General features: G+C 36.0%; 2 protein-coding genes across 4 annotated transcripts; both read right to left on the reverse strand.

Annotated features, from left to right (window-relative positions):
• Positions 1–52: 52 nt before the first annotated feature.
• LOC109152288 lies at positions 53–3,914 on the reverse strand. Of its 3 annotated transcripts, none has more exons than XM_019299886.1 (4): positions 3,785–3,914; positions 2,824–3,606; positions 1,390–1,935; positions 53–612 (listed from the first exon to the last, which is right to left on the reverse strand). In XM_019299886.1, the coding sequence occupies exons 2-4, from the start codon at positions 3,604–3,606 to the stop codon at positions 517–519; spliced, it is 1,425 nt and encodes a 474-aa protein (XP_019155431.1). In that variant the 5' UTR covers positions 3,785–3,914; the 3' UTR covers positions 53–516. The 3 variants fall into 3 exon arrangements, with proteins under 3 accessions (XP_019155431.1, XP_019155430.1, XP_019155429.1); XM_019299885.1 differs by having other exon boundaries at positions 2,824–3,619; XM_019299884.1 differs by having other exon boundaries at positions 2,824–3,627.
• A 10,440-nt stretch (positions 3,915–14,354) lies between these two features.
• LOC109152267 lies at positions 14,355–18,808 on the reverse strand. Its single transcript, XM_019299856.1, has 3 exons — positions 17,897–18,808; positions 16,406–16,954; positions 14,355–14,553 (listed from the first exon to the last, which is right to left on the reverse strand). Exons 1-3 carry the CDS (start codon positions 18,749–18,751, stop codon positions 14,452–14,454), a joined length of 1,506 nt encoding a protein of 501 aa, XP_019155401.1. The 5' UTR covers positions 18,752–18,808; the 3' UTR covers positions 14,355–14,451.
• Positions 18,809–23,869: the final 5,061 nt, after the last annotated feature.

Below are 23,869 nucleotides of genomic sequence, written 5' to 3' on the forward strand. Positions count from 1 at the left end.
CCTGCCTTGAAAACTCGGTGGAGGAAGTTAATTGTGGAATGTGCCTTAATTGATAGTCGAGAGATATAGTTTGGAATGTTATTGTTAGTATTTACCTTATCCTACTATACCTTATTAAACATGAGTATTCAAAATAAAGTGATTTTCTATAGTGTTGATGTCTATCGGCACAAGTGTAGATAGTACCAGAGTACAATTATACATACTAATTAAAAGTGTAGATAGTACCAGAGTACAATTATACATACTATTTTCTTTTAATTATTACTCGGGTACTATCAATACTGGTGTTAATGGTATAACTTGATATACATACAATGTATACATGATTATACTTTACATTAGGCACCATAGTAAAAGTGTAAAACTCTCAAAACAATAGGAACAAAAGAACACTTTCCCCTTAATTGTAGTACACTAGTGAAGCACAAAAGTCCTAAATTTGTACTTAATGTTAAGAGTATAAAAGATATAAGCAAACTTATAGTACGTGTATATATATATATCCTTTGTTCCTCAAGCAATCACCTCGTCTATCTTGCAACTCCTTAACTTTATCGTCGCACGGGTTTTGCTCACTTGTTCGATGCTACAGCATTCACTTCTATCATTCTGAAACCAAACATATTTACATACGCATTATTATCCAAAAGTACAACTTTATAGTCATATATTTAGGTGATTGATACTAGTTGGTACCGGGTTCAAACAAAAGAGTGTATTCGTAATCTTCTGATACGAGAATCATGCTTTACCCGTCTTGTGATCTTGACTAGCAAAGGAAGTAAACTAGTCGAGTTCAAATCAAGAATGTCAATAGACTGTTTTAACTTGGCTACCCTGACGAGGGAAACACACTGTCACTATTCGAGGATGTGCACTGGGTAAATTCTATCTTGTAACCTTAATCAATGTAAACTAGCACATGTTGTCTATAGCTGACCATCTCAAACTAATAAGGTCAATAGACCACTCTCACTAGAACTTGTAACTTGTAATTTTGTAGTTATCAAGTCAATAGTCCAACCAACTTGTCTGGACTTCTTAAGGGTCAAATCTTTGATTAATGAGGTCAAAGATCCGGTTCATTAATCAAAAATTTGACCCATTAATCAAAGATTCGACATGGACCTTCTCACGGCTCGTGAGACTGTTTCATACAAGTTTTGCCCTTTTATTTATGGGTGATGTTAGGATGTCTATTCATTTACTTAATTTAAGGTTGACTATAGTACTAATTTAGGATTTTGTGACACTCAAAATCATAAATGACATTTTGACTTTTGACAAACTATTAGGCAACATGTCATTGGAAGTATGTACTTGTGTAGTTGTGTGCATGGTTGACGTATATGCAAAATCAACAACCAAAAAAAAAATGGAAATTACCCGCAACCGCCTTTCCGCCGGAGAGAAGACCTGAATCTTAGAAATCTGGTCGGCGGAGCGGTTCCCTCCGACCGAACACGGCCCCATCCCCCGTTTCCACGACCGGTGATACGTCGTCACGATCTCGTCCCGCGGCGGCGCCAGCTTCTTCACCGTCTTGAAGAAGAAGAAATGCGGCGCCTCGCAGGGGTCGCCGGAGCGCCGCCGCACGTCGAACATCCAGAACGGCGGCGCGCTGCTCTCCCTCCACTTCACGAACGTCTCGATCGGATTCTGCAGGTGGCTCCGCGGCATTATCCGCTCGTAGATCTGCGCGGAGTATCCCCACGAGACGGAGAACGACCACCGCAACCGCCGCTCGTAACATATCGCCTGCTGCAGAATCCTCGTCTGGTCCAACTCCGCCGGCTTCATTAGCCGCCGCGCCGACTCCGCCCTGTCCGTGAACGGAAAAATCGGATCCGCCATGTCGAAGTGGTGGAGCGACATTAACGGCACGTTTGGGTGGTACGACAGAAACCCTGACACGTCACCACGCATGTCCATCTGCAACAACAATAACACCAAAAAACGAAAATGACATCCAAACAAAAACTTAATCACCACACTAAACAGTAAACACTATCACTTACTAACTCGAAAAATTCTTCCTTTTTTTTTTTTTAAAAAAAATAGATAAATAAAAACAAAAACAATACACGTACGTTCATGATACATTTTTCTAATCGGAGAATCAAAAAAAATGAATAAATATATAATTGGAAGAGAAAAAACTAAAGAAATAGAAAAACAAAAAATAAAAATTAAGGGAATTTCTTGTATACGAATATAAATGTTGGAGAATTGGAAAATGAAAAATGAAAATTTCGGAGGAGAATTGAAAAGATAGAAAATCATACTACCCTTTTCAAAATGAAAAACTGGGGAAAAAAAATTGGAGGAATAGCAAATTGTAATATTTTTTTAAAAAAATAAAAATGCACACATTTACTTATACATTTCTCCTTTAAAATTTTGTTATTTTACTAGCACACATTTAAAAATATTTTTCATTTTAAATTTTAAAAACAGACCTTATAGTCGAGCTGATGGTTGCGACTCTTTCAAATGGGAGGTCACATAGCACAATACTTCATTAGATCTGTTTATATGGACAATCACTACATTGTAACAAAGTTTATATTGACAAATATTACAGAGTCCGTATAGATCGATACTAAATTATAATATAGTATGCAAGACAATGCCAAATGCCAGTTCTGCCCACTCATAAAGCTAAGGTATGTCATTTTATTAGAAAAATGGAAAATTGACGAAATATAATCAAAATACGAAAATACTATATATATATATATATATATATAATTTGAAAATGAATAATGGAGAGTGAAAAATTGATGAAAATAACCCCCAAAAAGAAACGAGAAAACTAACCTGATGAAAACCTGAATGAGGAGAAATGTTGACTCCCAGGTCGGAAACGCAAGACATTGTAGTCTTGTCGGCGCTGGTGAATCGCGAGTATCTTTTCAGGCAACCCATGATGTCGTCCGACAGAGCTTTCGCCAGAGGATAACTCAAAATGATCCCGGCGCCGCCGAACGCCTGATTAAAAGAGAACCAAAAGTTTGACAGAACAAACTCCGAGTGGCCGCCGATGTAGAAGAATTTGGTGTGATCGTACTGCGCTACGAGGTCCACAATGTTATCCACCATGAAAATGGAGTCGTCGTCGCCCATAACCACCCACCGGACGCCCTCGCCGGCCTCCCTCACGATCTCGCTGATCCCGTGCACCATACGCGCCACCCTGGCGTCCACGTGCTTCGTCTTGTTTACCACTTCCGTTATGTTGTACGATATCTTGTACGGCGGCGACTGCGGCGACCACGGCAGGAGGTCCCCCGTCGGCTCCTTGTCCAGTAAAATGTGCCCGCGCGTCACGTTCGGCCGCCACCATGACTCCACGTAAGCTTTCCGGTTGTGCCACGCGCCTTCCGACCCCACAATCCCGAATATCAGGTGGCTCATATTGGTCGACGCCGCCTCAGCGGCGGCGACACCGGCCTCGGATTCTCCGACGTGGGCCAAATCGGAGGGGCAATTACGGGCGTTGGGGATCAAAACAATCCCCAAGAAGAACACCACGCCGGAAACCAGCAAAGCCTTGCTAAGGCCCACAACCAGAGCGTTCCCACTCGCCGGAGAAGATGTCATCTCGATCGGAAAACTAAGGAGCTAATCAAATTAAAACCATGTAAAAACATAAGTCAAACCAGACCAAATTCATTCTGGGTTACGTTGTAGATATCTGTTAAAATGAGATCAGATGTTTTTTTCTTCAAAAATGGATAGAAATTTGTGGTGGGGAGCGGATGGTAGGTTGTTCACGTACTGTTTATGTTTGTTCTTGTGATCTGCGTGATTCCTTCTGCGTTACTGATCATACAAACTGTAAATAAAACGAGTATAAGGTTTTGGAAAAGCTAAGGATTATGCATGTTTTGTGTTTTTGAAAGATGAATGGAAATATATTGAATCAAGTAATTAATTGGTGTATATATAGCTAAACTTCGGCAGAAAGGTTGAATCTTTAACTCCAAGAGACCCCATATCCTGGCGTGACAGAATATTTGGAAGGATGTAAATAACATCATTCCATATAGTTCATCATATAGTGTCAAATGTCGGTGCGCATAAGGATCGGATCTGCCTACTTTGGGCATAATTCTCACACTATCGATGTCGAAATTCGAACTTTAATTTGGTCTCTTTCTCCAAATAATGTCTACTAAACTAGCCAGTTAAACAGATAAAATTTCAATTTTGATCATATGACTATAGGGGTTTGTTAATTTTAGCACCTGACTTTTAAAAGTGTCAATTTAGTACATTGAGTATGTAATTTTTGTCAATTTTGGTCACTCCGGCCAAATTTCGCCGGAAAAAAAAGACGATTTTACCAAACTTCAAAAGACGATTTTGCCCCTCATATTATAGACTAAATGAAGGATTAAGTTTTTCCGATGAAATTTGACCGGCAATTTAACCGAAATGACCAAAATTGATAAAAATTGCATAGTCAAGGTACTAAATTGACACTTTTGAAAGTCAGGTGCTGAAATCAACAAAGCTCCTATAGTCATATGATCAAAATTGTAATTTTCTCCAGTTAAGCACGTGCGGACAAAATAGCTCAATTGTTCACCTAAAATAGCAGGTCTACATTCTTTCTCAATGGTTGCACTCGAAACATATATAGCTCTAAACGGACCAACTCAGAATACAATTCTACAAGCGAAACAGACAAAAAAAAAAAAAAAAAAAAAAAAAAGAGGTAATCGACCTTGTGACATTAGTCTATAAGCATTATTTAATTATTATCTCTTTAGTTGCATATATGATTCTCACCTTACAGCTCAAATAAACCTTGATTTCAACCTGATGCTACACTCACATTCCGTTGCATTGTATGTCGCAATTATATTCCCTTTCTACTTTGGAATCATGTAGTGAAAGACTGAAAGTACGATGGAGTAAATTGTATTCTTGTACTATATTATACATGAATCTCTCAATTCAAATACTTTAATTTGTTTGAGATTATATTAATGAAAAATGTCTTAAATTGGACATTTAATTTTATGTTCTTTTTGCAATATAATATGTTATTTTATTTTATTTTCGTACGTTAGACAAAAGAAACATACAATAAGTGCGTAATTAAAGTTTCATTAAAAGCTAGCAATATATGTTCATAAAGTATAACATAAATATTATTATTTGTATAATAAACGTTTCCCAGTGATCTGATATAATTCTTAAAATTAAATTAAATATTGCGCGCGCACACACATATATATGAAAAAGTTCAAATGCGGCGAGGGCTTTAGGTGCAGTGGTGCGGCAGAATTTCAGAATACACCAACAGTGTTAACAACATATATACACTAACAGTGTAAGGGAAACACACCACAATGAAGTGTAAAAAACACAAAAAAAATACACAACATATCCAAAAAATACACCATATAACTCACCACCCCCAATGTTGTATTTTCGAACACGTACTGTATGGTGTTTTTAATAACACCTAAGTAATTAACACAATAACAAAAAAGAAAAGTTTTTTCCCCTTCTTGTTTGGTGATAGATATTTGAAAAACTAATTACATATATTCATTTTAAATGTACAATTTTTTCGTGAGATGAAATTTTGCTGCTTAAAAAAAAAAGAACATTTATCTAACATGAATCTCGACCAAAAGATCGAAATCAACATAAATATTACATTATATTTAACGTAATTTTTTGGAGCAATTTTTATTCTTGGTTTATACATTTTGTTTGGAAGAGATATAAAGATGGCATGCATGCATGTCTCAAGAATCAAGCAATGACGTCATCTGCCATGCATCTTCTAGTTTTGATGACGGCGCTTTCGGAGTCAACACTATCAATCGTTACATCACAGCATTCACTTCTACCAATCTGATGAAACAAATAAATATATATAATAAAAAAATAAATAAAATTGACGGGGGAGGTTAATTGGTTGGAATATTGGAGTCAACTATAGAATCAGAATCAAATATTTGATAAATGGAATAAGTTTTAATACTTATTTTTTGGATGACCAGAGAAACACACAATTATATATTATTTAAGGGTGGGCTTTGTGTAAATCTCGCTCTTGTATAAAAACTTGCAAACTATATAGGAGATGTACACTGCACTTGGAAGATTCGGTGTGTGAGATGGACCGAAAGGGTGTTGGCAAGAATCAAAGTTTCGACCTTATGGTACAAGAATAATGTTCCATCTACTCGGCCAAGGACTACAAGTAGACTTTTTGTTTGATAGTGAATAAGAATTGGAATTCTTTTTCTTTAAAAAAAAAAAGAATTGGAATTCTTTGAAATTAATGATATATAGGCTATTAATGACTTATTAATACTGGAGTTTGAAAATTTTAAAAAGTCAATAAAATTAATTGATTATGGTTACATATGCGATTGGCAAATTACCCTTTAAGAAGTAATTTTAATTTGAGAATTGCTGCATTGTCGTTCCTAATCCTAATTTTAGTCTTCATTACATTTAAACTGTAATTGATTTTCCATAATTGTTTTATGGTAGGTTAAAGGCCCACATTGAATGATAAGTCCGATCACAAACAATCCCATAAATTTAATTACCATCTTTCAATCTTTAAAAAAAAATTATTTTGTTGTTGTTAAAAATGAGTTGAAATTATATGGATGCAAATGAAATGGTAAATAAATTTTAAACAGTCAATTAAACTCTTAAATTTTTAAAAATTATAATTAAATTCATAAGCATATTATTTTGAAGCATTAAAGCACATAAATTGATTAGTGACCTATAATTACAGGTTACCTAAGGTTTCGGCGACCCTTTCACTATTTTCCTACAACAATCACTGGTGACTTTGACGGTCACCGGTCGCGGAAGGAGAAGGCAAACCAACTGGTCGCTTCCTCCAAACACGATCGGCGACCGGACGGTAAAGTTAATGAGCATATTTGATCCTTTTCCCATTTTATTATAATATATTTTATTTGTTTATTTTTGAATTAATTCAATTTTTGGTCCTACATTTATAGGTGATAACCAATTTTTAGTCCTTTTTAATCAGAACATCAACATTTGGTCATAGTATTATTGTGACATACAATTTTTTGTCCTCAATCTACAAAACAGTTTTAATGATGTTAAATACAAAAATATTTCGGTCTTCAATTACAGATTTTTTTTATTTTTTTAAAATAAGCATAAAAATATAGCGGGGTCAACTTACATGATTGAAATTTCTTTGTATTTAATGATATTTCAACGATTTTTTTTTTAACGTTGACGGATGACAAAAATGGTCATGACACTATTAATACTTGGACCAAATGTGTATGTTCTGATAAAAAATGACTAAAAGTGAACTATCACCTATAAATCTATGACAAAAAATGGAATTAATTCTTTATTTTTTAATCTTCAAATATTAATATTTTATCGTTTAAATCATTAATATTTTCTTTAAGAAAAATGAAAAAAAAAAAAAAATGCATAAAGCCTCCGGCAATCCATAGTAAAACATACCTTTGCGGGGTTTGTGACGGGTGAGTATACTACAATCTTGGAAATCCGATCAGCCGACTGGTCGGCGATGCAAGCTGGCAACCTTCGCCGCCACGACCGCCGGTACGTCGTAACAATCTCATCCCGCGCAGTCACCGACGACTCAAGAAAGAAAGCGTGAGGGACAAGACACGGGTCCGTCGAGGGACGTTTGCGGACATCGAAAATCCAGTTCGGCGCCCGGGGATTGGGGTACCATATCTGAAAAGTTTCGATGGGGTTCTGCAGATAGCTCCTCGGCATGATCTTCTCGTAAATGTTGGCCGAATATCCCCAGGCGACGGAGAACGACCAGTTTCTGGGCCGGTGGAAGCACAGCAGCTGCTGCAACATACGAGGTTGGTCGGAGTTCGCGGCGGCCATGAAATGTCGGGCCGATTCGGCTCTGTTCTTGGAGGGGAAGATCGGGTTCACCATGTCAAAGTGGTGAAGGGATATTACCGGCGCGTTTGGGTGGTATGATAAGAATCCCGATATGTCACCATGCATATCAATCTGTAATATAATAGGATTAATCAATATGTCCCCATGCAAAAATCCTGCCTAGAAGCCGATTAATCTGCGCGACTTTAGGCGGCGGCTACCTAGCATATCTAGTGGTCTAAGCTGCCGACGACTAGGCCGCCTAGGTTGATTAGGCATCGACTAAGCACCAATTAGACTGCCCAGTCGGCCTTTTGACCAAAATTAAGTGTTTAAACTTTAGATGTTTTTAAGGTTAATATTCAATACAGATATATACCTGGTGAAAACCTTGGTGAGGAGTGAGATTAACCCCAAGATCAGCAATGCAAAAGGCAGTAGTATTATCAGAACTATGGAGGTAGGAATACCTCTTGAGGCAATCCATGATGCCATCCGCCATGGCCATGGCCAAAGGAAAGCTCAACACAATTCCAGCTCCCCCAAAGGCGTTCTTGAAGGAGAAGTGATAATTTGAAGGAATGAACTCAGAATTCCCCCCAATGTAGTAGTACTTAGTGTGGTCATATTGAACAAGAAGATCCACCAAATTATCCACCAAGAAAATCGAGTCGTCGTCCCCCATCACGACCCACCTCAGCGGCATCCCTTTAGCCCGTTGAGGCGCATCCCGGACGGTCTCCATGATGCCGTGGACCATCCGGGCCACACGTGAATCCACATGGTTAGTTTCTTCTATCACCCGACTTATATTGTCAGACACCCGATAAGGAGGAGAGGCAGGAGACCACGGCAGGAGCTCCCCCTCCGGGGGTTTATCCAACAAGAGGAACCCTAAGGTGGCGTTCGGCCGCCACCACGACTCTACGTAGGGTTTCCGGTGGTGCCATGCTTTCTCCGACCCCAAAATCCCAAACACCAAATGGCTTAGATTGGTGGGGGAATTGGAATCATCATCACTACTCTCAAGCTCTGATCTTGATTCATCTAATGAAGATGAAGAATACAAAGAACTTAACAACAATCTTAATGAAGAAGAAGAAGAAGAAGAAGATGATGGGCAATAATTAGTCCAAATCCCTATTGGAATCAGCAATGCAAGAGTCAAGAAAACAAGAAGAGGACAGCAAAGTAGCAGCGATTTACAGCCTCCAATTACAGCAGACTTGCCATGTGTAGATGGCATCTTGAAAGTCAGCCTGCAATTGGGTTATCACTTAATTAGCTTCTCACTAAACAAAGATCATATTAGAACATATATATATAGCTTGACAACTACATGCATGTATGTTCTGCAATCTGCATTTCAAGATGATAAGCATATTACAATATTCCTTGTATTATTTAATTTGGTTAACGTTTCCTATAGCTTATTTTGCACTTCTCAAGAACTTTTTAACACGAGGGGGTTATGGATCCAATCTCATAGATTAAATCGCACGCATCTTCAAGATATCAAACAACCTTTTTGTTTTTTTTTTTTTAGAGTTTTTGGGCCCAGAAAGGTCCAACACAACCGTGATTATGGGATTCACCTTTCAAAATAAGGCTATGAATCCTAAGAAATTAGACACAATGATTTTTTACGTGGAAATCGAAAGGTGAAAATCACAGGCCTTTTTGGGACGTGTCAACCCTAAATTCACTATTCTGTAGGATTGCTTGTACAAGTTGTATGGCTATTTTGTATATAGAAATATTGTGTAGAGATAGAACTACTTTGTACACTGAGAGGGAGTCTTCTGCATGCGTGGAAGAGTGGTAGAGTCTTTTCATCAGAATGTACCTGGCCTTCTAATCAGGAAGAGTGATGGAGCCTTCTCTTGTTGCCAAAATGGAGTCTTCTTTGGGAGTCTCCTTAGCGTATGAGAGAGTTCTTCCCCTTTGGGAGAGTGATGGAGTCGGGATGAAAAAATAGTGGGTGGTTTTTTAGTGTGTAAGAATGGATGAGCCCCCTTTCTTGTGCTCTTGAACCTTATTTTATAGTAGTAGGATGGGATTATAGCCCTTGGGTAATTAATAGGGAATTTATGGGTAGTAAATAGGTACTTAATAGGACTTTATGGGTGGATAATGGGGGGTTAGGAATTGAGAGCTAATAATTAGGAGATTAATATGTGGTAATAATTTGGACATTTAGTAGAGGTTAAGGACTAGTTTAATTTGAGTTTAGGTGGGCTAATCGGGGCTAGGCGGTCCAACTAGGCCCAAATATTGGGTATCCATCACTTTTTTTTTTTTTTTTTTTTTTTTAAAAAAAAAAAATTTAAACATGACATGTGTGTATCATGTTACTGAAAGATATGACATTGGGTTAAGACCGACGGGAGCCATGCACCGTTCATTGCCTCCTACACCGGCTTCGAGATTGACGCCTGTGAATGCCCCGCTACCAACGCCGCCGTGAACTACACCCGCTAGTGTAGTAATAGCAGCGAGAAACGATTCTGGTGGGATGAACCGACGATGTTAGAGTTGAGCGTCCACTAGACGCACCAACTCATATAGCATTACACGAAGCTTTGTTGCCATGTTTGAGAGATTAGTCCACATCAACTAAATATCGATGCCATGTAATCAGGGAAAATGGGAAATCTGTAAAAAGTTATAGGCAAAAAAAAAAAAAAAATTAATGATTTGTGAATCAAAATATATGTTATGAAAGGTCATAGTGCGGCATGAATAGTCTTATATAGTCCATGGTGCGAGATGACACTATAGCCTATATTAATTAATTAATATCCTCATCAATCATAAATAAATGAATAATTGAAAAAAAAAATGAATTTTTAGTCTCTCAAATGTTTCTTGCTAGTTGTTTTAGTCTCTATCTTTTATCATTAGTACATGTGTATTTTCTAATTTTATTATCTTTATTAATTATGACTTTTTCCGTGTTGGTATTTAATCGTATTAGTGTCTCTATTACAATATAGTATTTGTCCACACATACTTTCTTAACCTATTGAAATACAGAAAATCAATGCTTCACTGTGGTTGGAACCTGTGACATCTCATTTGGGAGAGCCACAACTATGTAAGGTCTTTGGCTTCTACATAAACTTGTTAAAAAAATTTACAAATGAAATATCGAGATTAAAGAAAATTATAATTAAAAGGAATAAAGGTCAAATAGGCCATCGATCTGCACACAATAATAAAATTAGACCACTGAACTTAAAAAACAACAATTGAATCCCTAAACTAACCAATGTCATGCAATTAAGTCAATTTACAAGTTTTGCAGGTTAGTAATAGGTCACCCAAAATTTAAAATATTTTTTTTTAAATTATTACTTAAATTTAAAAGAGACTCTCCTTCTCTTTTTAAAGTAATAATTTAAAAAAATATATTTTAAATTTTGGGTGACCAACTAACCTGCAAAATCTGTAAATTAGACCAATTGAATGAAATTGGTTAGTTTAGGGACCTAATTGTTATTTTTTTAGGTTCAGTGACCTAATTGCATTATTGTGTATTTGATATTTATTCCTAATTAAAAAATAAACATTAAAAAGTACATACTAAAATACTACGGAAGTACGGACTACGAAGTATGTACTAAATAAAAATTTAATAGAATTTATTAATTTTTTTGCTTTATGGGCCAAAACTGTAATCTTTTTGAAGAGTTAGGAAAATATAATACAATCGTAAAAAGTTAATGACTAAATGGTTAACAATGAACAATCGATGATCTAAAATTGCATTTTTTTCTTATATAATTATGTGTAGTTGAATAATGAATTGCTTCATTTTGTTGAAACTCAAAGAAATAAAAGATAAAATACTAAATTTGTTGTTTAACCATCACAAGATATGAGCTAAAAATTTTATATATACCAATGCTATAAAAAATTATGCAGTTAAAAAGTAAAATTAGAAAATAATTTTCAACAAAACCAATAAAAATGCTGTTTAAAAAGTAACAAATCTTTATGATTGAAATGTTGTATGCAAAACTAAGAAGAAAATGATAAAATTATGGAGTTTTTTAAGCGTACAATAAAGAAATATCAATGTATATATAAGTTATCAATGCAGTCAATTACATTAACATAGTTTTAGTTCCAATGAATTATGACTTAACAATGAGATTTAACTATGTTAAGGAAAAACTTAAAAGATGAAGGGTAACATTGGAACTATTTGTATTAGTATAAGAAAGAGATTATATAAAGAACAAGTCTTTAATTAGGGGTGAGAATAGGTCAAACCCTTACAAAAGGGCCTATGGCTTGGCCTACTTAGTTATGACTTGACAAATTTTACTGTGGATCGCGGTCCACAATACATTGTGGTACAAGCATCAAACCGTGTCGTTTCTTTTAATGAAAAGAAAAGGGCACCCGTTCCCGCCATTATGCAATAAAGTAACTATGTGTCTCTGTTTGTGTAACATATTCAGTTCTATTTTATATACACTACAATTTCATTTCAACACAATTACAGTTTCATTTGGATATAACTAATTTTCATTCGACATTATATATTCAAATATGTGAAACTGTTATTCAGTTACATTTTATATACACTATAGTCTCATTATAATGCAATTACATTATCATTTCGATATAGTTACAGTTTCATTGGATAATGTACGCTCAAATATATGAAACTGTTATTCAGTTTCATTTTATATACACTGCAGTTTCATTTCAACACAACTGTACTACAGTTTCATTTCAATATAACTATAGTTTCATTCGACATTATACACTCAAATATGTGAAACAGTTATTCAATTTCATTTTATATACACTATAGTTTCATTACAACACAACTACAGTATCATTTCGATATAACTACAATTTCACAGGACAATAGCACTCAAATATGTGAACTGTTATTCAGTTTCATTTTATATACACTGCAGTTCCATTTCACCACAACTACAGTTTCATTTCAATTCAAATACAGTTTCATATGATAATATAAAAACAATATGTGAGACAGTTTCATTTTAGATACATTATAGTTTCATTTTGTAATTAACACACCAAAAATACGGGCCCCGTTAAGCTGTAACACCAGCCGTTTCTTTACTTCAAGAAACGGCGCCATTTTTGGACCATTGTCCACGATATAATTGCTGGTTATGGCTCGACTCTGTTGGAAAAAATTAGCTTAAAATGGCATAAAATGACATATTAAGTGGCTATTTTGTGGTACAATTATCAGTGGGGTCCACTTCCGATATGGGCCGGGTCAAAGTGGATTCGGATTCTTCGTAGTAAGACGAAGAGATTGATATATTGTACGCTCAAAACGGATAATGGGTGAATGAGATATTGATTCTCAAAGTAGACCCATTTGAGTTGGGAAATGAAGGGAAAATAGTGGACTTTGTCCCACATTGGTTTGGAAACAAGATTTGCCCCTCTTATATACATGAGCTCTTTTGAAGCTTGTAGAATTGTATAGCATAGAGACTCTCTCGCGCCGGGGGGGGGGGGGGGGGGGGGGGGCAAATCAAAATCCAACTAGAGGAGATCGAAAAGGCTTGATTTAAGCCCGAGCTCGCGTGCGCCGGCACCTGCGGGCACGAATGTCGTCCGAAAATTGGCTGGCCTTGCGGGCATAAGTTATGCCAAAACCGAACCGAGAGGACCTACTCTCGTTCTACAAAGAGCACGAGAGGAAACCGAACCGAGAGGACCTACTCTCGTTCTACAAAGAGCACGAGAGGAGAGGTTGTGGTGCTCTGTGTTGCTGGTCCTCATGCTCTCGTGTAACGGTCTGAAACTCATCTGTTACAGAGAGGTAGAGCGGCATTTTACACAGTGAGAAACAAAGGAATTCCACAGAGAGGTAGAGCGGCATTTTACACAGTGAGAAACAAAGGAATTCCAGTAGCTTTCAGCTTCTCAAAACTCTGCTTTTACTCTCTTCTTTACCAACTAGTGTTCACTGCTTTGCTTTGTTTGCCGGGTTCCTTGTGTAGGTGCTCAAACTCAAAACTCTGCTTTTACTCTCTTCTTTACCAACTAGTGTTCACTGCTTTGCTTTGTTTGCCGGGTTCCTTGTGTAGGTGCTCAAACAAGGAATCGTAGCACGTTTTATCCTGGGAAACCTAGGCTACAACGCTCCTAGCACTTGTGGGAGGTAGAAAATAAGGTTTTAAGGAAAAGAACTTCGTGTTCGAACTCGTGCTAAACCTATACCCAAACACTCCATCTTTTCCTTCCCAATTTTTCTGTTTTCCCATATAATATTAATCTTTTCATAGGATTATTATTTTTTGAATTTTTCAACCATATTACCCAACACACTCGACTTATTTCCACCCCTATCTTTAATGCAATCTATTATACTAAGCTATTGCAATTTTATTCCCATTATAACCCTAACAATATTGTCTTTTATTATTTTTATTTAGTAAATATTAATCTCTTAAAACATGATATTAGTTGATACATAATTGTAGAATGATGTCCTATTTACATAAGAAACATATGATACATAATCGCATGCCTGAAGAATCAAGCAATGATGTCATCTGCCATGCATCTTCTAGTTTTGATGACGGCGCTTTCGGAGTCAACACTATCAATCGTTACATCACAGCATTCACTTCTACCAATCTGATGAAAAAAATAAATATATATATAATAAACAAATAAATAAAATTGATGGGGGAGGTTAATTGGTTGGAATATTGGAGTCAACTATAGAATCAGAATCAAATATTTGATAAATGGAAGAAGTTTAATACTTATTTTTTGGATGACCAGAGAAACACACAATTATATATTATTTAAGGGTGGGCTTTGTGTAAATCTCGCTCTTGTATAAAAACTTGCAAACTATATAGGAGATGTACACTGCACTTGGAAGATTCTGTGTGTAAGTTTGACCGAAAGGGTATTGGCAAGAATCAAAGTTTCGACCTTATGGTACAAGAATAATGTTCCATCTACTCGGCCAAGGACTAAAAGTAGACTTTTTGTTTGATAGTGAATAAGAATTGGAATTCTTTTTCTTTAAAAAAAAAAAAAAAGAATTGGAATTCTTTGAAATTAATGATATATAGGCTATTAATGACTTATTAATACTGGAGTTTGAAAATTTTAAAAAGTCAATAAAATTAATTGATTATGGTTACATATGCGATTGGCAAATTACCCTTTAAGAAGTAATTTTAATTTGAGAATTGCTGCATTGTCGTTCCTAATCCTAATTTTAGTCTTCATTACATTTAAACTGTAATTGATTTTCCATAATTGTTTTATGGTAGGTTAAAGGCCCACATTGAATGATAAGTCCGATCACAAACAATCCCATAAATTTAATTACCATCTTTCAATCTTTAAAAAAAAAATTATTTTGTTGTTTTGTTGTTGTTAAAAATGAATTGAAATTATATGGATGCAAATGAAATGGTAAATAAATTTTAAACAGTCAATTAAACTCTAAAATTTTTAAAAATTATAATTAAATTCATAAGCATATTATTTTGAAGCATTAAAGCACATAAATTGATTAGTGACCTATAATTACAGGTTACCTAAGGTTTCGGTGACTCTTTCACTATTTTCCTACAACAATCACTGGTGACTTGACGGTCACCGGTCGCGGAAGGAGAAGGCAAACCAACTGGTCGCTTCCTCCAAACACGATCGGCGACCGGACGGTTGTCAGTGATTGTTGTTGAAAAATGGTGGAAGGGTCGTCGAAACCCTAGGTAACATGTAATTATAGGTCACTGGCCGGTTTTTGGGTTTCAGTATCAAAATAACATATTTATGGATTTAATTACAATTTTTGAAAGTTTAAGGACCTAATTGACTTTTTGAGTAAAGTTAATGAGCATATTTGATCCTTTTCCCATTTTATTATAATATATTTTATTTGTTTATTTTTGAATTAATTCCATTTTTGGTCCTACATTTATAGGTGATAACCAACTTTTAGTACTTTTTAATCAGAACATCAACATTTGGTCATAGTATTATTGTGACATGGCAATTTTTTGTCTTCAATCTACAAAACAGTTTTAATGATGTTAACTACAAAAATATTTCGGTCTTCAATTACAGATTTTTTTTTTTTAAAAAAAATAAGCATAAAAATATAGCGGGGTCAACTTACATGATTGAAATTTCTTTGTATTTAATGATATTTCAATGATTTTTTTTTTAACGTTGACGGATGACAAAAATGGACATGCCACATTAATACTTGGACCAAATGTGTATGTTCCGATAAAAAATGACTAAAAGTGAACTATCACCTATAAATCTAGGACAAAAAATGAAATTAATTCTTTATTTTTTAATCTTCAAATATTAATATTTTATCGTTTAATTCATTAATATTTTCTTTAAGAAAAATGAAAAAAAAAAAAAAAAAAAAAAAAAAAAAAAAAGATGCAAAGCAATAAGAATGTAAAAGTAAAGGCCTAATGCATAAAGCCTCCGGCAATATAAAACATACCTTTGCGGGCTTTGTCACGGGTGAGTATACTACAATCTTGGAAATCCGGTCAGCCGACTGGTCGCCGTCTCCGGCGAAGCAAGCTGGCAACCCTCGCCGCCACGACCGCCGGTACGTCGCCACAATCTCATCCCGCGCAGTCACCTCCTCCACCGACTCAAGAAAGAAAGCGTGAGGGACAAGACACGGGTCCGTCGTCGTACGTTTGCGGACATCGAAAATCCAGTTCGGCGGCCGGGGACTGGGCCCCCATGTCTGAAAAGTTTCGATGGGGTTCTGCAGATAGCTCCTCGGCATGATCTTCTCGTAAATGTTGGCGGAATATCCCCAGGCGACGGAGAACGACCAGTTTCTGGGCCGGTGGAAGCAGAGCAGCTGCTGCAACATCCGAGGTTGGTCGGAGTTCGCGGCGGCCATGAAATGTCGGGCCGATTCGGCTCTGTTCATGGAGGGGAAGATTGGGTTCACCATGTCAAAGTGGTGAAGGGATATTAAGGGCGCGTTTGGGTGGTATGATAAGAATCCCGATATGTCCCCATGCATATCAATCTGTAATATAATAGGATTATAGGGGGTTAGTTGAATAGTTTAAATAGCTGTGAGCGGATAAGATTATGAGTTGTTAGTTGATAGATGTTAGCTGATTGGGTTATTGGATTTGAATAGTTGATAATATTAGTGGATTGTAGAAAAATATTTGATAAATAAGTTGTACCAGGAAGTAATTTATTTCAAGTGGGTATAAGGGTCAAACTACCCATAAGTCAACTACATAGTGTAATTGGATCCCTAAATAAATAAAAAAAAAAACAATCATTTAAATCTCCTCAACCGGTAAAATTATTCAATTAGTAAGTTAAATCTATGCGGTGTTGACACGTGTCATTTTTATTTTATGTTTTAAACAATTCTTTATATTTTATGTTTTAAACAGATCTTTTTATATATTAAATATTAAAAATATTATTAAAAGAATAGCGATGGTTGTGGTTGTCCGGCGAGGACAACCACGACCGACGAGGAAGACGACCATGGCCATGGCTAGACAGTCATGGTCGTCTGGAACGAGGGCAGCGATCATTGCTATCGCCCTTGTTCCAGATCTAGAAGTTGGTCCTTACACGGTCATGGCTATCCTCGCTGGACAGCTACAACTGTCCATGAAGAAGATAGCCACCAATTGTCCGGCGTGGAGAACAGGTGGCTGTTTTTTTTTTTTTTTTTTTTTTAATAATATTTTTAATTTTTAATAAATAAAAAATTTATTAAAAAATTAAAATAAAAAATACACGTGTCAACAACGTATATATTTAACCTGATAAACAAATTAATTTAGACTTATTTGAACAATTTTATCAATTTTGGGGACTTGAATGAAACTTTTTTTTTTCTTTTTTACTTAGAAAACCCAATTGCATTATCCAGTTGACTTAAGGGGCCATTTGGATCATTTTTCAAAAGTGCGGAGATAGCTAGAATGCACATATATACCTGGTGAAAACCTTGGTGAGGAGACAGATTAACCCCAAGATCAGCAATGCAATAGCCAGTAGTTTTATCAGCACTATTGAGGTGAGAATACCTCTTGAGGCAATCCATGATGCCATCCGCCATGGCCATGGCCAAAGGAAAGCTCAACACAATTCCACCTCCCCCAAAGGCCTGCTTGAAGGAGAAGTAATTATTTGCATGAATGAACTCAGAATGCCCCCCAAGATAGTAGTACTTAGTGTGGTCATATTGAGCAAGAACATCCACCAAATTATCCACCAAAAATATTGTGTCATCGTCCCCCATAACGACCCACCTCAACGTCCCTGTAGCCCGTTGAGGCGCATCCCTGACTGTCTCCATGATCCCGTGGACCATTCGGGCCACACGGGGATTCACATGGTTGGTTTCTTCCACCACCCGACTTACATTGTCAGACACCCGATAAGGAGGTGAGCTGGGAGGCCACGGCAGGAGCTCTGCCCCGGGGGGTTTATCCAACTGGAGGAACCCTACCGTGGCGTTGGGCCGCCACCACGACTCTACGTAGGCTCTCCGGTGGTGCCACGCTTTCTCCGACCCCAAAAGCCCAAACACCAAATGGCTTAGATTGGTGGGGGAATTGGAATCATTCCTACTCTCAAGCTCTGATCTTGATTCATTATCTAATGAAGATGAATAATATAAAGAACTTAAGAACAATCTTAAAGAAGAAGAAGAAGATGATGGGCAATAATTAGTCCAAATCCCTATTGGAAGCAGCAATGCAAGAGTGAAGAAAACAAGAAGAGGACAGCAAAGTAGAAGTGATTTACAGCCTCCAATTACAGCAGACTTGCCATGTGAAGATGGCATGTTAAAAGTCAGCCAGCAATTGGGTTATTATCACTTAATTAGCTTCTCACTAAACAAACATCATATTAGAGCATATATATATAATACTTGTGCAAGAAAAGTTACATTATATTATACTCCATGCAAATAAAGTATAGAAAGAAAGAAAGAGAAAAGACTAACTTCATGATGCAACTTTTGTAGCGATTTGTTAGTTGTTGATGATTAGTCCCTTTGCTTCTATATATAATCCTCACTTCTCTTGAAGAGTTACTTCTAAGTTAATACAATCCTTAATTGGACTATTTTGAAATATATATCCCATTATTGATTTTTAATTGAACCGGATTAAATATGTTTATGCATGTAGTTGTTACTCGATTTATGATCCGTTTGGAAACTTGGAAAATGACTTCTGCAAAATCCAGTCAACAGAAAACATTTTTCATTAACTGGGAAAAATGGAGCCATTTTGGCGGAAAATGACTTCTGTCAAAATTTGAGGGAAGTCATTTTATGTCAAAGTGTTTAAACATACAATTCTACTCATTTTTCTTGAAAATAAACTAAACACATCAAGTTTTCCAAAATGCAACCAAATATTGAAAAGGAAAATGTTTTATGAAAAATGACTCATTTTCCAGAAGTCATTTTCCTACTTTTCAAACGGACCCTTAGTCGTTAATTCAGGTGCCGGGGGTTAGAGTTTGTCCAAGGATGTCTATAATGTTCAACATGATAGGAAATGCTTAATTGAGTGATTAGTTTTTGTACGTATAACAATAACCCATGAAAAAAATATGGGAGAAATCTTGAATTCTTAACAATATAATGTCACCGTATTTGATAAAAAAAATATCAAAATACTAAATGGGATAAAAAATGCATAGTTAAAGACTTAATATAAGGTCCTGAAGACGTACGTTGAATTGAAGGTGGAGAAAATAAATCACGGAATATGTCTTAGCTTAAGTGAGTTATTAATCTTCAAATGTTTGTACATTAATATAATGCCTACAATAAGACTAAATTTATACCTTTCTTTTTGGATTCTTGATAAAATTCGAACGTGCAAATTAAATTGCTAACAAAGCAAACTCTATAAACTATATAATGGACTTAATATGATCTAATTAAAAGTCAAAACTAATTTTAACATTTTAAAATAATTTAAATACCATTCTAATATTCCTTACAAATCTATTTAATTGTCTAGACAAATTCAGTTACATCTAACGGTGTACTTTCCATACTTTATAATAATGATGGATTGAACTAAAGAAATGATTTAGACGTACTATAACTAATCCGGAAATTAACTAAAAATGAAAGTTGATTGAAAATTTTGAAAACTAAAATATGTTGATTATTTAGATGATTAAATAAAATTAGTTTATGGGAAAGTCATGGGTTATAGATGAGATGACATAGGTCTTCTCTAACTTAACCATAGGCCTCGAGTTAGCAAAAAATTAAAACATCTAAAAAAACATACTTTTTGATCATCAAAGTGGTAGAATTTCCAATCACTTTTTCAGTGATCGAAATTTTTGACTGTGAATTCAAAGTTATATTTTTTGAGTTAATTTGAGCAGATGTCTCTTGTTTTTTGTGGCAATTTTAAATTTGATTTTAGACTATCATTTTTGTCATTTTACACCCCAAGTTTTCATATTTTGAACAAATTTGATATTTTTGATGATTTTTCCAATGAAACCTATTTTAGGCAAGGGCTTTTTTCAATTATAACAAGGACTTTTTTCATCTCTTCAAAGATCTTTCGACGTCTCACAATTTCATAATAAGCATTCAACTTAGCTGGAGTTATCTTAAAATATTTTATAACTTAGCAAGTGATTACATTTTCCCTTTGCATATTGCAATGTTTTAGTTAATTAATTAAAACCTAATGTGGTCCCAAAGAGTCTCATGTGTGGTCCGAAATGGTGCTACAACACGCTTCTGGATGGACAAGTGGATTTTCCCGGAACCACTGTTTGGGCAGCTCAAGACGCCTCTTCCTCTGCCAGAATTATATGGTATGGTTCGGGACTACTGGGATGAGGCAAGGGGATGGAAGTGGGAGTTATTAGAGCATGCCTTAACATATGAAGCCATGGAAAGACTAGCGGGGAAAGTTTTAACGACATTGGATATGGACGATGAACCAGGATGGGGCTTAGAGATCAGTGGTAAATTTACTATAGTTCCATGTATGATACCCTGGTGGATAATCACGGCTACCCTACTGATGAGATGTGGAGACGCATTTGGAGAATTCGTGCTCCTGCACGAGTTAATCTGTTTCTGTGGCTAGTACGCCATAAAAAGGTTATGACGAATGCAGAAAGAGCCAGACGAAAATTAATAGATGACCCTTTTTGTTTCCTTTGTGCAGGTAAGATTGAGGACTTGCAACACTTATTTCGAGACTGTTCGGCGGTGACGGGTCTCTGGGAAGCAGTCATCCCCAGAAGCACGTATGCGAAGCTGAACGCCCTTCCTTGGGACCAGTGGTTAGAAGTCAACCTTGCCGGCAATATAAGATATGGTTTTGATAAAGATTGGCAAACCCGTTTTGGGGCGAGGATGTGGTGGATATGGCGTTGGAGAAATGAAGGGATTTTTAATAACCGTTCTCTGAGGATGCAGGAAAAACTCGAGTGGCTCGCAAAGTACGATGTGGAAGTCAAGGGGGCTTTCAACAAACGTTTACACCCGGGGACTGGGGCCATGCAGACGGCCAATGAGCAGGCTGGATGGAAGAAACCGGATAGAGGATGGCATAAACTTAACATTGATGGTAGCTGCAAAGGACAAGGGACGGCTGGATGTGGCGGCCTGATCTGAGATGAAGCCGGAATTTGGTGTGCAGGTTTTTCGTCCAACATCGGGCGGTGTCATGTGCTCGAAGCGGAAGCATGGGGAGTGTTCCACGGTCTACGCCTGGCAAGGCAAGAAGGCATACAGAAGCTCATGGTAGAAAGTGACTCTAAGCAGCTCATTGACAGGATACACAGGAATCAAAAGACAGGTACCAAAGTATGCAACATCATATGGCGGTGCATAAGGGAAGCTGAGGGTATTCCGCACGTGAAATACGTGCATGTGTCACGTGAGGGAAACATGGTAGCTGATTTTCTGGCGAAGGCAGCCTTTGCAAATCCAGTGGGTTGTCGTACGCTCAAGGAAGCACCTCCGGAGATAGATGATCTTCTCAAGCAAGATATTCTAGGAGCTACTTTCAGTAGACACTCATGACTCTTGGGTATCACCCTCCGTTTTTATCAAAAAAAAAAAAAAATAGATGAGATGACATAGGTCTTCTCTAACTTAACCATAGGCCTCGAGTTAGCAAAAAATTAAAACATCCAAAAAAACATACTTTTTGATCATCAAAGTGGTAGAATTTCCAACCACTTTTTCAGTGGTCGAAATTTTTGACTGTGAATTCAAAGTTATATTTTTTGAGTTAATTTGAGCAGATGTCTCTTGTTTTTTGTGGCAATTTTAAATTTGATTTTAGACTATCATTTTTGTCATTTTACACCCCAAGTTTTCATATTTTGAACAAATTTGATATTTTTGATGATTTTTCCAATGAAACCTATTTTAGGCAAGGGCTTTTTTTCAATTATAGCAAGGACTTTTTTCATCTCTTCAAAGATCTTTCGACGTCTCACAATTTCATAATAAGCATTCAACTTAGCTGGAGTTATCTTAAAATATTTTATAACTTAGCAAGTGATTACATTTTCCCTTTTCATATTGCAATGTTTTAGTTAATTAATTAAAACCTAATGTGGAAGTTTTTTTTCCCCATAATCTTCATCAATTGGGGGAATTGGCAGTTGGGGTGATGTAGGGAAATTTTTTTTTTTTTTAGAATTGTTAAACTCCAATCAATTTTGAGACGTGGCTTCAAAGTATTTACACTAATTAAATTGGGAAAATATCTTTCTTTCTTATTTTGAAGGCTAGTAAACTTTTGCTTTGCAGAAAGAAACTACACCTCATCATTTGATGTGAAATTCTAGCTTGGATGTATTACTATTATTGTCGTATATGTAGTGTAGATTTTTAGTGCTCATGATTGATCAAGAATTCAAGTTTTAATTGACTTAAAATACTTTGTTTGAGATTATATTAATGAAAAATGTCTTAAATTGAACATTTTATGTTCTTTTTGCAATATAAATGTTTTTTTTTTTTGGTTCGTACGTTAGATAAAATAAACATACAATTAGTGCGTAATTAAAACTTTCATTAACGGTTCTAAAAAAAAAAACTTTCATTAAAAGCTAGCAATATATATGCTCATAAAGTATAACAAAAGTTATTATTCTTCAAAAGGCTGAATCCCAACCCTAAGGGCCCTCACACCCCGGCCCGACAGAGCATTTGGGAGGATGTAAATCATGGTGACTCAACTGAACATGAACCACAGAGGCTAGACCGGTGCTCACTGCGCACAAGGAGTCCCCCTCACTTTGAGAGGTTGCTCCCACACTGCCGCTGGTGAGACTCGATCCCTGGTTATTCTTCCAAAGTTTCACCTCTATTATTATTATTTGTATAATAAACGTCTCCGAGTGATATGATTCTTAAAATTAAAATTAAGAATGCACGAGCTTAGCTCACTGATTCAGTATGCAATATTTGGGAGAAGATACCAAGGATTGTCCAAAATATTATATATATATATATATATATATATATATATATATATATATATATATATATAAGTATTTAACGCATGCAATAACAAAAAATGTAACAGTCTTACACACACACACACACACACACACACACACACACACACACACACACACACACACACATATATATATATATATATATATATATATTCATAGATTCTAAACGTACAATTTCTTCGTTAGATATATAAAAGTATTTAACGCATGCAATAACAAAAAATGTAACAGTCTTACACACACACACACACACACACACACACACACACACATATATATATATATATATATATATATATATATTTATATATTTATATATATTCATAGATTCTAAACGTACAATTTCTTCGTTAGATAAAATTTCACAGCTCAAAGAAAAAACAACATTTCTCTAATAACATGAATTTCGACCAAAAGATCGAAT

The sequence above is a fragment of the Ipomoea nil genome, unplaced genomic scaffold (assembly GCF_001879475.1).
Source record: "Ipomoea nil cultivar Tokyo-kokei standard unplaced genomic scaffold, Asagao_1.1 scaffold2403, whole genome shotgun sequence".
Taxonomy (NCBI): domain Eukaryota; kingdom Viridiplantae; phylum Streptophyta; class Magnoliopsida; order Solanales; family Convolvulaceae; genus Ipomoea; species Ipomoea nil.